Here is a 14,880-nt window from a genome sequence, read left to right on the forward strand (position 1 = left end):
CCCCTACTGTCCTCCCACTCTCCTCCTCACCCTCCGCTGCCTCTCCAATTATCCCTCTGTCTTCTACACTTGGTCTTTATCTATTCTCTCCTCTTCACCGTCTCCCTCCTTGCCTCATTTCTGGGCTCAGACGAGGTTGGATTCGCCTGTTTCAAACCAAACGTGCACCATCTCAAGCCAAACGGATGGAGCTCTGTGTGGAGGAAGAAGAAAGTGCCTCTGCAATTCATATATAAAACCCTGGCCCACCAGCTGAGAGGCGCTAATGTGCATGTGTGTGTGCGTGTGTTTACATTAGACTGATTTAAAATGCTCAGAGGAAGTCCATAAATGAATTGCTGTGGTTAAATCATTTCACAACAGGGAGCAGAAAGCTCTAAATTGTTTATTAACCATGCGTGCAGTGGAGCTGTACAATATGAAAAAGCTATTCCAGTTAATATTGCTCATATCTTTCATGGCGCTATTTCCAACAGACTGTAATGTACACCACAGTGCAGCAGCGTGATTAAAATGCAAAAACTACCCGTTGAGGATAACCAACCAGAACGAGGCTGATTAAAACAGTCAAGAAAATGTAACTACACTACGTCCATATGACGCATGATTGAAACATAATTGAACACGGAAATCTAACGTAAGACGTATTTGCATGATTTCGGTGTGTATTTGAGGAATACAAAAGTCTTCCCCTCTTGTTTTCTGCTGCTTTAATGTGACATTTCACATACCTGCGGTATGTTCCGGGTTACTCATGGTTTAATGTTGTTTGTCTTCATCTTATTGTGGCGCATCATAATGATATCAGTGGTGGAAGAAGTAGTCAGATACTGTACTTGAGTAAACGTGAGTAGCACTACCACAACGCATTCTTCCATCTGTCAAAATGTAGAACATATATTCTTATAATATATTTATAAGCTGATTGAAATACTTGTGTATTATTGGCTCCAGCTAACAGATACATGTAGTGAAGCAAAAAGTACACTATTTGTATTATTTATTAAGTGGCAGAAAATGTCTTCAAGTATTAAAATCGCTGAAACAGAACCAGTGATTTTGTCTTTTTTTATTCCACACATAGTTAAATCCTAGCATCTACACTAACCACAATGCAATTGGATTTGGTCAAAGATGTGTGTTATGCTAGTAGCAGCTGATGTAGCCTGCAGCAGAGATGAGGAGCGGGATACAGGAGTCTGGTGAGCTCACTCCTTTCTAACTCCACACCTCCACATACTTTGTGTCAGTCCGCCGGTGAGTGTGGGACATTCATGGACGAGTGTGCGTTTCTCTCACCAGACACTCCAGCAGACGCGCTGGCCGGGCGATGATGATCATCAGCTTCCTGACGAGTTGCGTGACGAAGGTCACCTCCACGCTCTCCGAGCGCTCGTGAGCCTGGACACACAAAGACAACAGAGCAACAGGAGCAAGGTCAGCTTGGAGGCATGGGCAGAAAACATTTCACCTTTCATTTCTATCCTGAGTAAGGTTCTTTCTGGGAGACGTCTGACCCCTCATAATCATATATATATATATATTCATTATGAAGTGTTCTTTGTCCTTGAAGCTGTGCAGAGAATGCCACTTGTATTGTGTTTGTCCTTCACAAACAAACAGTTTGAGGACAAACGGATGCTGGAGTCCTTCCCGCGGTGACACCTGAGAGGTAATCTAAATCACAGTGACCTCCGCCTCGCTCCCTGATATCCACCATGAAATGTCTGTCAGCGTGGAGACAGAACAATTTACCCAGCAATCCCCTGGAACTGACTGGAAACGCATCTGGAGCAAACACTGATCCCCGGAAAGAAATGGGGCGGAAGTGTGTGTGTGTGTGTGTGTGTGTGTGTGTGTGTGGGTGCAAAGTGGAAGCCGTAACAATTACAAACCACCCACTGTAAAATATGTTACCTTCTCAGGGGGGTAATGTGTGTGTGTGTGTGTATGAATGCAGCATGTATGTATGTATGTATGTATGTATGTATGTATGTATGTATGTATGTATGTATTTTATGTATGTATGTATGTATGTATGCATGTATGTATGTATTAGTGCTGGGCAACGATTAAAATATTTAATCGCGATTAATCGCATGGATTTATTGAACTTTGCCATAACAATGCGATTAATCGCATTGTTATGGCAAAGTTCAACAATGAATTCAAAAGTAGTGTATTGCGCACTTTTATTTTAAAAGTAGTGCTATATGAACACAAGGGCAATAACATTTGGTTCACGAGATGCAGGCAGCATGTTTCATACTTAATGTGAATATAATTCATACTTTGTTGGAATCTTATTCTGAAAACCGGATGTTCGTCTGAAGAAACCGGATGTTGTCTCACGTTAATGTTTCCGCTGACTTTCAAAGTCCTTCGCTCGCTCCCGATCTGTGCCGTTTAAATGCGTTTACCGTGAATTTCAGCATACCGGTGCACGAACATGCAAGTGTCTGCTGACTTTACCGCAGCAATGTCCAACTGACTACAGGATGTTTGCTGGCTTTTATCCCACTGTTCTCATCATCCTCTTGTTGTTATGTCTATGTATTGTCTCTTGTCTTTCAATCTAAATAAAAACAAATTGTAATAATTTATTAAAAAAATGCATTAACGCGCGATAAAATAATTGTCGGCGTTAATTAGCGAAATGAACGCGTTAACTTGCCCAGCACTAGTATGTATGTATGTATGTATGTATGTATGTATGTATGTATGTATGTATGTGGCAGACAGGCTAACAGAGGGCTGGCCGGTGGTTCATAAACAAAGCATGTGCAGCTCCTTGCTGTTTGTCTAACAGAGCTGTGCTGACAGACGCCGGCCCCGACCCCCTCCTGAATTATTTATAACTGTAATGGGAGCTGGAGGGGGGGCGGGGTGTCTATATACTGTATGCTAAATATGCATTAGCTTGTATATATGTAAGCGTGACGGAGACTAAATGTGTGCGGGGTTGTGTGTGTGTGTGAGGTCACTGTACAGGCCAGTGATCGGTGAGTAATGGACAGCTGAGGGACAGACTCCCGCTGCACAGCGGCTAATTAACCAGTCAGAGAGAGGGAGTGTGTGTGTGTGTGTGTGAGAGACAGGCCGTATATTCACTCATGCATGTGTAATGTGAGAGAGATTCCCTGGTGAGTTACTCAGTGTACAAAATGTGCTGTAACAGCTTTTATGCATGTGTATACTGTGTGGTATAATCTGACACATGGAGTAAATTAGAGTTCAATGTTTTGACATAAACATTGGATGTAAAAAGCTTCCCTTGCATTGTTTAGACACAAGAACATCTGTAAATGAAGGATACACGTTTACTTAAAGGCTATTTTTAATAACTGAAAGATCATAATAAAGGCAAATCCAAAAACAAATGACTTATTGTCTTACATCGTCATAGTTCAGTTTAATGTAATATTGCTTCTGAGTTTTTAAGACAACATTCTTTTTTTCTCAACTTTGAGATATTTTTGTTACATTTGTGTTGTCTTGTAATTTTAATTGGTACTAATTCAATTTCTGATGAAGATTACAGTTTAGAAAAAAGTAATTCAGTATTTGCTGTTAGTCACTTTTTGAATGCATTTTAAAATGTCCCGCTCGGTAACTCTTTACATCTGGACAACAGGTTAGATTACTGTGTTCGTTTATGGGTTTCATACACGATTTCACGCACCTGGTGTACGAGTGTGAACTGTGACAGTTTGGATAATATTAAAATAAATAACATTAATACTTTTATTGTTCATTAGTTTAAACCTATATAGTTAGAATAAATGGGTTAAGGTCCAAACTGCAGAGGATAAAAAAGATTTTTCATTTATGTATTTTATACTGTCAGTACAAACTCTGAATATTGATTCATGGTCAAAGGTAAAAATATGTTGACTCGTTCTTTCACACAGCCATGTGAACATGCACGACATCATGTGTCTTTTGACAGTCAGCCAACTCGTCCCCTCAGAAATTAACTTTCATCACTTTCTCCACGCAGGTGATGTTTCCACCTGTGTCCGGCTGAGAGCCAGTCAAACCCAGATGTTAGCAGCTGTATCTGAGTCCTGATGAACACGCTGGAGTTTCACACTGATTGACCGATAACCAGAGCTGAGTTAGCATTCGGCCTAGCCCTCCACCCTCAGGTGACCTACGGGGGTCTAACAGGGTCTCCCTGTGGTTCCAGCAGGGGATGGCCTGGATGCAGGTTGCCATGGTAACCACCAGGCAGGTCACTAAGGCCCCCTGACGGGGATGGATGAGGGAGAGGGAGAGAGGACGAGCAGCAGAGAAAAGAGAGAGAGACGGAGGAGACGGGGCAAAGGGGGGAGGAGAGATAAAAGACGACACCAGGACTAGAGGAGGACGGAGGGAGGAGAGGTGAGCCGGCCTCCTGCGAGCTCTGTAATGGGGTCACGACACGAGGGGAGAAAGAACGGATGGATGAATAAAGGAGTGGATAAGCAACAAGGACAAAGGCAAAGGCCTGAGACACTCCGAGACAAGAGAGGAGTGGACTGAAGAAAAACTAGATTTCAACAGAGGAAGAACAGTTCTATTGACTGAAAACATAATAACTCATCATAACTCATTTGTGAAACCTGTCAACAATATTTCACCACAGAGAAACCTGAAGGCTTGAGGGAGCCTAAGAAGAAGACTCTTTGTTTTTCTTCACACTTAAAGGGGCAGTTCACCCAAATCATGGGACAATAGTTACCATATGATTGTGTGAATAGTCCTACACCGTTTATGCCAAGTGATAAAGTCTCTGGAAAAAATATTAAAAATGAGACATTCACATTTGTTCTATAAATGTCACCATATCACATATATTAATATCACGATACAGCATAAAGTAACATCTACCATGATAAACTATAAGATTTACAAAGAATGTCCATATCATGATCTGAAACCACAAGTGAGCAAATAATTTGCGATTTGGGTGAAATGACCCTTTAACTTGATCAACAGCAGCATATAAGACATGAGTTTAGATCACGGTCCGGATACTGAAGGGTTGAGCTGACATCTAAATCATCTCAGAGTCCAGCAGTTCCTCAGAGTCGTCCAACTAAACTCACACAGTCAAGCAGTGAAGGCATCTTCACTGCAGAACATCCAACAGAGCTAAATACAACATGAATGTGTGTACTCTAAAAGCATTTTGCTTCTTTACTATTCCATTAATAACTGATCCAAAATAATCTATCAAAATCCTATACATCACACTGTCATGCCACCAGCACTGATGACTCATTATGAAGTCTGAATTATTAACAGGCTACAGATAAAATGACTGATTACAAGAAGATTTAATAATTCATGTATCCGTCATTAAACTCTGGAAAGTGATCTCTTTGGAATATTTTCAAAAAGCGGTCGCACGTCTACTCAGCCGTTTTTGTTTCAAGTAATTTATAACAAAATAACAATTTTGAGAACTTTGAGATTTTTGCCTGAGTTTGACAGGCAGTAACAACCCACTAACAGTTAAAGGCAGCTCCTACAGAACTACTTAAAGCAGAACCAAAGCTGAGCGGAGAGGGACTTCAGAGTTAGAGTGAGTTGATATAACGAGTTATTCAACAGCATTAAAAAGAGTCAGACAGAAAGCACAGAGAAGCTGCGAGGCTCATCGTCTTTGTCATCATCAGCGTAAACAAGTCCCGACGTGTCAATGAAGCCTGACGGAATCAAACCGAAATTGACTCAACTGTAAAGTCTGCGTCTGCCTCCTCCTCCTCTTCCTCCTCCCAGCTGTGAGTGAACACCTTCCACTTGCTCCTCATCATCACATCTTCCAGCACCTCCTCCTCCTCCAGCCTCCTCTGCCACGAGATGCGAGACATGTTTCCTCCAAAAAGCCCAAAACCACGAAACGAGGATTTTCCATAAAACAACGCAGGCAGGGAGGCTGATCTCACACCTCCGTCCACCCGCTCACGGCCTCCATCCTCTCCTCTACTCTGTGGGTCTGCTCCACCTGCTGCTTGGCCACCCGGCAAAAAAAAAAACAGCCTAACGCCGCCTAATTGATGATGTCATCATCCAGCCCCGCATTGCAGCTTCGGCGTCTGGTCCAGATGTGTTCATGTCCAAGTTCCTCACACCCTCCAAAAGCATTCGTACGGGCTTCACGCACGTACATTCCACCTCCCTCCCCCTGGGCCCGTCGGCCAATCGGAAACAGAGGAATCCCCTCGAATCCCCTCCCATCCCAAAAACCCTACGACTGCACCTCCGTCAGCCCTCCTGCTCGTCTGGGAGAGTCATCTGTCAGCCCCCGGTGACTACTGGAGTGTGAAATTAAAATCGGGAAAGATGTGTGTGTGTGTGCCCGCCTGCATATATGTGTGTGTGTGTGTGTTTGTTTGTCTATGATGGAGAGATATTTTGTTTGTGTGTGTGTCCCAGTAGAACAGAAGGTCAATAACAGGCCGGTGGGAGCCATTATGTGCCCCCCCCCCCCACCACTGGAAAACTGAGCTAATAGAGATGTCACCAGCGCCACACACACACATGTAAATATATTTCTGTGTTCACAAGCATTCAAACACACGCGTGAATACGCCAAACCTGTCCGAAGCGGTCCCATCACGCCAAGCAGCGTTTAGCGAGTCAGAGTTGTTGGTCAGTAATAAACAATGCAAGCGCGTGTGAAGGAATGTGTGTGAAGGAATGTGTGTGTGAGAGCTGAGGCCGCAGTCTTTGTTCCGTCGGATGACATCACATGGCAGTGGCGGTTCGTAACCACGATGAGCGAACGAAGGAGCGCGTCACGCCGTGAAGTTGCTCCGCGGTAAACCGAGCGTGACCGGGAGGCTGTTGTCATCACGATGGCTTGTTTTTCACACAGCGGACATCTGGACGTGTTATTTTAGGGGTCTGTAACATCCTAATGATGTTGGAGGCAGTTTGTTCCATATCGCAGAATATTAAAAAAGACAAAGGTTTGATGTTCCATGAACGTAAACATTGGTTCATTTTTGAAAGCTGTTCTTCATATGTGCTGAATTGTTTGCGTTTCACATGTTCAGCTGACCTGACCCTGCACTGACTAACCGTTGTTAAATTAGCAGTTGATTGGAAGTTTTCCAAATTGAACACACCAATTTACCTAATCCTTTACAGGAGCCTGCACACGAATTACCGGTTATTGTCTGGGAAGCAATTAGGAAACTATGGAAGCCATAAAATAAAAACGAAATGTAAAAGGATGAAAACACCCCAGGCGGATCTGAATCAGTACTTTTTGTGTTTTAAACATTAAGTCCTCCTATTTTTTTGTTAGTTTTAGAATTAATTTCATTTAATTCCACTTTCTCTTCCTTGAGTTTGTCTTTTAAATATTGTTTGAATGCCTTTTGTGCCTCATCCAAAGCACTTTCAATGGCTTGTTATCGTACTGGTGCCAAATAAATAAGCATGTCATGTAGCCGTTTAAAATTTCAAAAAGAAAATACATATATCAAGTATTAAAATGATATCTTATTTCTTCAAATATTCCATCTTTGAGTGCACTTTTTTTTTCTCTTCTCTCTGTCTGACTCTCTGCTACCTTAATAAAAACATTCTGTTTGCATTGGCAGTAAATAAGCTGTTGCTCCACTCACATCCTGCAGCAGCTTCTCCAGGTTCTCCTGGAGCTCGTAGAAGTAGCGGGAGGTGATGAGGCCCTCTCGGCTTTTCACCAGGCAGTCTCTAGACAGCTCTATCAGCTGGTGGTGGATGAAGCTCAGGACCCCGTCGGCCAGCGGGCACACCTTGTCCGGGGCCGAGGAGCAGAGCAGCACAGCCAGACGCTCCTCCATCTGAGCCGTCGCCTGAGGGGAGGGGAGGCAATTCGGGGGTGGGGGGTGGGAGGGGGGGGTGAGTCACAGTGGAGGAACATACGTGACCAAAAACTGCATGTGCACAGGATAATCTCATATACGAGTGGAAATCCATTCTTACTTATTCTTAATTTAATATACCTGTAATAATACTCTACACGCATCCTGATACAGTCATGACACCATATTCACACATACATAAAACATAAATAAATATGTATAAAAACTAGACATACAATTTCAAATGAGCCCCTTCGAACTGCACCTGATCACGTATAGAACATGAATAATCTAGACCACTGTCATATTTATTTTTTGAAAATAAATTGCTGTTACTGAAAACAACACTTCACAGTAAAAGCCTTTCAGAAAAGAGCAGCGATTGACCTGTTTTATGTCTGAAGCTACACAACCTGAAGCTAAATCAACTCTTTTTTTGTGAGCAGATCTACACACAAAATCCTGATTACACTATGGTGTTCGTCTCAAACTTCATTATTAAGGTGATTCACACTTGTTCCCTGTTCCCTTCCTCCCTCTCTCTTTCTGCTCCCTCCACAGCGCCTTCAGTGTGTGCAGGAAGTGTGTCTCTGCAGTACAAACCTTGGGGAACCTCTCCTTGTACACATGGTTCATCATCACGATCTCATGGTCGAAGGAGATAGGCGAACGCCCGGGGCTGGAAGGAAAGACAAACGCAGCTGAGTGGACACACTCGGTGCTCGTTAAAGCCTTAATGTGTTATTCTGAAATCAAGAAATAAATACAAATAAAAAGCAGCCCGTCATGAAGTTAGTAGTTCAACGGATGCATCAGCCTCCAGAAGCTCAGCCGGAGGACGACTCTCATGCTCTATAACAGAGGTTTTTAACAATGAACCTTTGAAATATTAGAACAAACATACTTGTAAACGTGATAGTGTTTGTTACAGCAGTCTACGGTTTACGACAGTAAACTATTGCATTAAAAATAGGAATATTGAATACAAAAGTGGTTTATTTACATTTTTATTATTATTAAATTAACCTTATTTATTAACCTACTATAGTAGAATTATATTGGGATTCATGAATCATTTTGAAATGAACATTTCGTGTTCCTGTGGTCTGCTGCTCTACAGGCTTTCTTGTAAGTGAGGAAGTGAGGAACTATAAAAGGAATGAACGGGGGGCAGTCTATGTCTATATATATATATATATAATATATATGTATATAACCCTATTCTGGGCTTTTTCAAAGGCTGAATGGTAAAGTGAAGTTGCAGAGATCAGCGCTGGTGTTTCTCTTACAGGAGGGAGCGCTGCGTGCCCCTGAGCTGCAGACACACGACTGACCAGGCTGCATGTGACACGCAGGATTGGTCAGGTCACTGGAATGCGGGGGAATAAAAAGCTGGATGGTGGCCACACACGCTAACGGGACCTCGGGGTCTTCATCATGTGTGTGTCTGGGAGCTGTGTAACCCCGAGACCATGACAACCTCTGGACTCAGATGGCTGCACACACACAGAATGGCAAAAAAAGGCAACGCCTCTGGAGACCGGCGGACCTCGGACTGCACGTGTGTGTGTGTGTGTGTGTGTGTGTGTGTGTAGCTGTCAGTAATAAACTAAGGCTGTCTGCAGTGAGTGTTCGTCAGTTCTCAGGGGTGTTTATGACAGTGATGTCTCCTTCAGTCTGCCGGCTCCAACAGAATATCAATCCATCCGTCTTTCACACAGTGGACTCCATCTTCTCTCTACTGCCCCCCTCCTGGGAGTTATTCTATCGTACCCCCCCCCCCCCCCCCCTACCTCTCTCTACAATCGGACAAAATAGCGACACCAGCAATATCCTTGACCTTTCTATGTCTCACTTTCCTGAGAATAGGGGATGACGACGTGTGACAGGCAGTGGCCGTGTGTGTGTGTGTGTGTGTGTGTTATGGGAGAGAAGATTTTATTCCAGGCAATTTTAGGCTTTGTTAGCCTGCTGTATTATTCATCACACCCATTTATGACCGCAAACAATATCTTCTGCAATTGAAGCGTTAGATACACATGAAAATCATCTCTGATTTAATATATCATTTCGTCCCAAAATCCAGTTTTTGTTTAAAAAATTCAATCAAGACTCAAGACTTGTTCACTTGATATCAATTCGGTCTCATTCGGTCTTGTTTTACAAGATACAGACATTAATATTTAGAAGATTACAAAAACAAAGGACACAGCACTGAGAGAACCACTCGATAACTGGCACAACCTTTACCTTTGACCTGATACCAAAAAATCTAAAATTTAAATACAACTGAAATAGTTTTGATCAAAAATAAAGAATGAACCAAACCAAACTTAATAAATATTACCATGAAACAAAACAAAGGCAGAAGTAATATGAAAACATTCCTAGAGAGACCGAGTGCTACGAGGTGAGAGGAAGGTAGGTGAGGTAAAACAATTTGGGGCCCCAGATGTCTTTGTATGAGATGTTAGCATGAGTCATTGGTACACACACACACACACGTGACCAGTGCGATGAGGTAATGCCTGAGGTCATCCATCGGCAGCTCAAAGTCCAATTACCAGCTTAATAGGGATGAGAGCAGCCTGAATGTGACATATGAGCTAAACCTCATGGAGGCCGTTTATCTTCACGCCAACACACACGGTGACACGTAAACACACACACACACACACACACACACACACACACACACACACACACACACACACACACACACACACACACACACACACACACACACACACACACACACACACACACACACACACACACACACACACACACACACACGCTACGCAACTGTGCTTCCATTTTTCTTTTGTTTCCACTTGCTTTGGAGTGATAATCATTTTGTTTATATCCAACTATTTACCACCATACTACTAGTTAGATTTCTGCCTCCACAGCAATACATTATACACATTTGTATTTATGTGTTTCAAGTATTTTTTGACTTTTTGTGTATCCTCAGGTTAAGTCTGTGTGTGGGCACAATATAGCTAAAGTTGTAAAGAAACTCCAATTTGAGGTGGTTTCTACTGACCAGTGTGAAACTACTGTAAGTAAAAGCCTTTCCAGATGTTTTGAACTGAAAGCTTGCAGCAGCATTACTGTGAAGGTAAGTGAGAACGTTTATTTGTAATGTGGCTGAACTGACCCTTGAAACAACCCGCTCACAAACACGCACCACTCAACCGTTACTGATGCACGTCAATCACTCGGCGCTGCAACACGCTGAACTTTAAAACTCTCCTTTCATGTTCGTGCTCTTGAAAAAGAAAAAATAATGGATCAGACACCCGGACAGCCGGCTCTGCCACCGGGCTCAGTAATTAAAGGTTAGCCTTGACAGAGATGGATTCAGTGCCACAGGCTGTTATGTACATTCTTTAATTTTCCCAGACTACCGTCTTCTCCTCCTCTCTGTGTTATTCTTCCCGTGTGCTCGTGGCTCTGAGCAGCCTGCGCCTTTATTAAAATAAAGCCCCCGATTCAGAGAGCGAGCTGCAGAGGTCTGAGTGGAATCCCCGGGATGAAAAACACAAGGAAGCCAGACAAAGGCTAATTAGAGCGCGGCTATATTTCCACTGCAATGGGAAATAAAAAAGTGCCTCGCGGCAAGCCCTGCGAAAGACTCCGTCATTATTTTGAGAAACGACCTTGGAAACGAGCATTTGGAGGAAGTTGGTGGAGAGTACTTTTGTTCTAGAGCGGGGCAACAAGTTCAAAAGTGTGAGAGAGAAGGGAAAAATGTTTATGAAATACTGTGTGAGGGAAAATTTCAACCCCAGGGCGTTTTGTAAAATTGGATAATTAAAACATAGTGGGAAAGGTTTTCTTTTTTCCCCTCCAGCTAAGTGGTGATGTCACATGTGACAAAAGGCAATCAAAATGCAAAAGAGCCTGTTGGTAGAGAGGGTGAAGTAAATCAGACGAGACAGCGAATCAGATGGTGACGCTGAGGCGGGTGAGAGAGAGAGGTGAGGAAGAGGGAGAGGCTGTGTGTGTGAGAGAGAGGGAGAGAGAGAGAAAAATAACATTGATACTCGGGAAATGAGAGGCCTAATTGACCGTGACAGAGAGCCGGGCAGAACGGGGATGAGGTGCGTGTGTGTGTGTGTGTTCACCACAGTAACCTCAACGTCCCGTGATGAACGCTCATGATTCCACTGAAAACATCTCAGTAAAGATCTCCTGAAACCACAAAGCGTTGGGCAGGAGGAAGATGCTCCGGTGAAAACTGATTCAACGTTTGTTTCCGTACATTCTGGAAGAATAAAAGGGGAACCAGAACTTTATCGAACGTGGGCTCATTTTAGAGCCGCGCCCTTCCTTTCACTAAGATAAATCAACGCAAACTCAACACTTCCTCCATGTCTACCTGCTGTCTTGATATGTTCAGCATCATGCTGCCACTAACAGAAGATGAAGGGTGACCGGGTGTTGTCTGTCCTCCAGTCCTCTCTGGAATAACCTCCCTCAGGAGATCAGACTCCTGATAGCAATCTTAAAAATATAAGTGTGCTTTCACAGGGTTTGTGGCTTGAATTCTTGACTTGTATCTGTATACAACGACATTCTTTTAACTTTAATGTTAATGGTTATTATAATTATTTAATATTGTTTTATTTCACTTTTTTTGTTGTATAACTTTTAAACTGTTTTTAAAATAGTTTTTAATCATTGTTTGTCTACTTGTCTACTTTGTAACCTTTGCTTTTAAAAAGTGCAATATAATAAAGTTTATTATTATTGTTAATATTGTCATTATTATGACCCTTAAACACAAATGGAAAGCTTTGAATGTGAAATAGTTGCACAGGAAGTGTTCACTGACACAAGCTCAACATCGACAAATCAGCAAAGTAGAATCTGCTCTTTATTGGAGGATTTTTTGCACCTTATTGATACAAGACATCAATATAAAGTATCTACTATAGACTTAACTATTAACCATGTTAATCACACTACCAGGCACTATGATTAAGAATATTTCAGCTAGTTTCCTAGAAATTCTGTATTGAGTTTTCAGTCTTAGTGTCCTGGTGTAGTTTGATTTGACTGTATGTGACTTGGTTGCTGTAGTTCTGATAATACACCTGTGATGAACCTGTCATACTACTTGATCTGTGGCAGTTTAGAGATTTAAAAAACACAGAAATATAAGTTGGATGTGTTTGCGTATTCTCACACGGCTCGTTCTGTACATGTTGCATGAGCACTGATATGTGTGGTATGACAGAATGGAATCTGTGCTTTCCCACACAGAAAGTCAACGGGGTGCAGCGACAGACGCCTGTAACGGTGGCACGGGAATGATGGATGGGTGTGGCTCTCTCACTCCCGGCATACGCAAGAGTGGACGGTGGACAGACGAGAACGATGGAGAAGTGAGAAGTGATGGATGCAATGCCCAAACTAAACTGGACAAGAACGGGCGGAGGAGGAGAATTAGAGACGAGCGGAGAAACCGTTAAATGATTAAAAAAAAAATTTGAAAAGGGGACTGCTATCACTCACATCAGAGTCATAAGATTTGCATATAATTGTGCTCTGCAGCTCATTTTCATTTGTTCACTCTCTCTCATACACAGTTCTTGTTCTTCCCCCTGGCTCTAATCATCATCATCATCATCATCATCATCTCGCTCTCTGCTCCATATTGTCTTGTTCACCACACCCTCTTCAGTCCTCAGTACATCCTCCTCTTACTAGTATCTTCATTGGGGTATTCTATCAATTTGGAACTGGATCCAAAAGTGAGCTGGCTAATAGGCACCGAGCCCTAATCCTCAGTCTGCCTCTCTGTTGGTTATTTATCAGCTCTTGCAGACCGGCTGCAGAGCGCTCGCTAAGAGCTTTTTAATGACACTCACTGCTGGCCGACTAATATGATGTCGGGCTTTCCACCGAGACTCGTCCACCCTGCACATGGGGGGGGGGGGGGCTGTTGGCTGCAGCCTCAACAACTTTTCAAAGTCACCTTCATGTATATTAAGTTGCTGCTACTTTTGTTTTGGCGGCTTTGTTTGTGATATTTCTGATATAAGCTAAAACGTTTTATAAGCTCTCATCGTCTTCGTTAATTACTCTTTTTGTCTTGTTTTCCAGAGGGAAACAGAAGTTATGTGAGGATGCAGTGTGTTGGCGGATTACCTCAGATGGCACTTCTTTTTACACACACACACACACACACACACACACACACACACACACACACACACACACACACACACACACACACACACACACACACACACACACACACACACACACACACACACACACACACACACACACACCAGCAAACACAGTGGGCCTCTAATCAGATACACACCACGCAACTCGGTCTCTTTCATCTGAGACGACGAAAGAATTCAATATCTCCCCGTAAAGTAGAGGAGACGCAGACGGGGGAGAGGCTGCCGAGACCAGAGATGGAGGGGAGACTTAACGCACACGGTTTGTGGGTCGGTTTGTACGGTGTAACTCATGACAGAGCCCCTACCTGAGGCTGCGGGAGCGCGGTCTCATGGCGGGGGAGCGGCGGCCCTCCTCGTCCGTGATGCTCTCGGAGCTGAAGTGTTTGGTGAGGAAGTGCAGCTCGTCCGGCGTGGGCTGGAAGGGCAGCTGGTGCAGCTTCTCCTGAGATGAACAGGAGGACTGTGAGAGGAGGAGCACAGAGGGAGCACAGATTACAACCAGCGCTGGAGCTACTGCGGGGGTTAGGCTGGAGCGAGGCTAAGACAGGCCGGGGCTGGTCCAGGACGGGGAGCATGCGGGTCACACTCAGGGGTCGGACAGGAGCTTGGTGAGGGGAGGTTTTTCTCACAGTTTCCAGCCCTGTACCCGGGATTTAGAGCCTCGAGTGTGAGTACTAATCAAATACCTGAAGTCATGCCAACCGCATCAGGATATGCACGGATAAAATATTAGTCCAGATCATGAACATCTATCGTTCAACTAATCCTACAGCTTTATGTAAAGCATGCACCTCCTGATGGAAAGTTTCACCTGCAGCTACAGACAGCAT

General features: G+C 43.4%; 1 protein-coding gene across 4 annotated transcripts in view; it reads right to left on the minus strand.

The window, feature by feature from the left end:
* mast2 (microtubule associated serine/threonine kinase 2) overlaps positions 1 to 14,880 on the minus strand; it is a 133,385-nt gene that overhangs the window by 16,884 nt on the left and 101,621 nt on the right. For all 4 annotated transcript variants that reach the window (XM_079266906.1, XM_079266905.1, XM_079266908.1 and 1 more), the window contains 4 exons: positions 14,356 to 14,510; positions 8,445 to 8,520; positions 7,623 to 7,832; positions 1,300 to 1,401 (listed from right to left, as the gene is read on the minus strand). In XM_079266906.1, the coding sequence (XP_079123032.1) occupies positions 1,300 to 1,401; positions 7,623 to 7,832; positions 8,445 to 8,520; positions 14,356 to 14,510 (543 nt within the window). The remainder of the gene's footprint in view (positions 1 to 1,299; positions 1,402 to 7,622; positions 7,833 to 8,444; positions 8,521 to 14,355; positions 14,511 to 14,880) is intronic.

Source organism: Melanostigma gelatinosum, assembly GCF_949748355.1.
Source record: "Melanostigma gelatinosum genome assembly, chromosome: 4".
NCBI classification, from domain to species: domain Eukaryota; kingdom Metazoa; phylum Chordata; class Actinopteri; order Perciformes; family Zoarcidae; genus Melanostigma; species Melanostigma gelatinosum.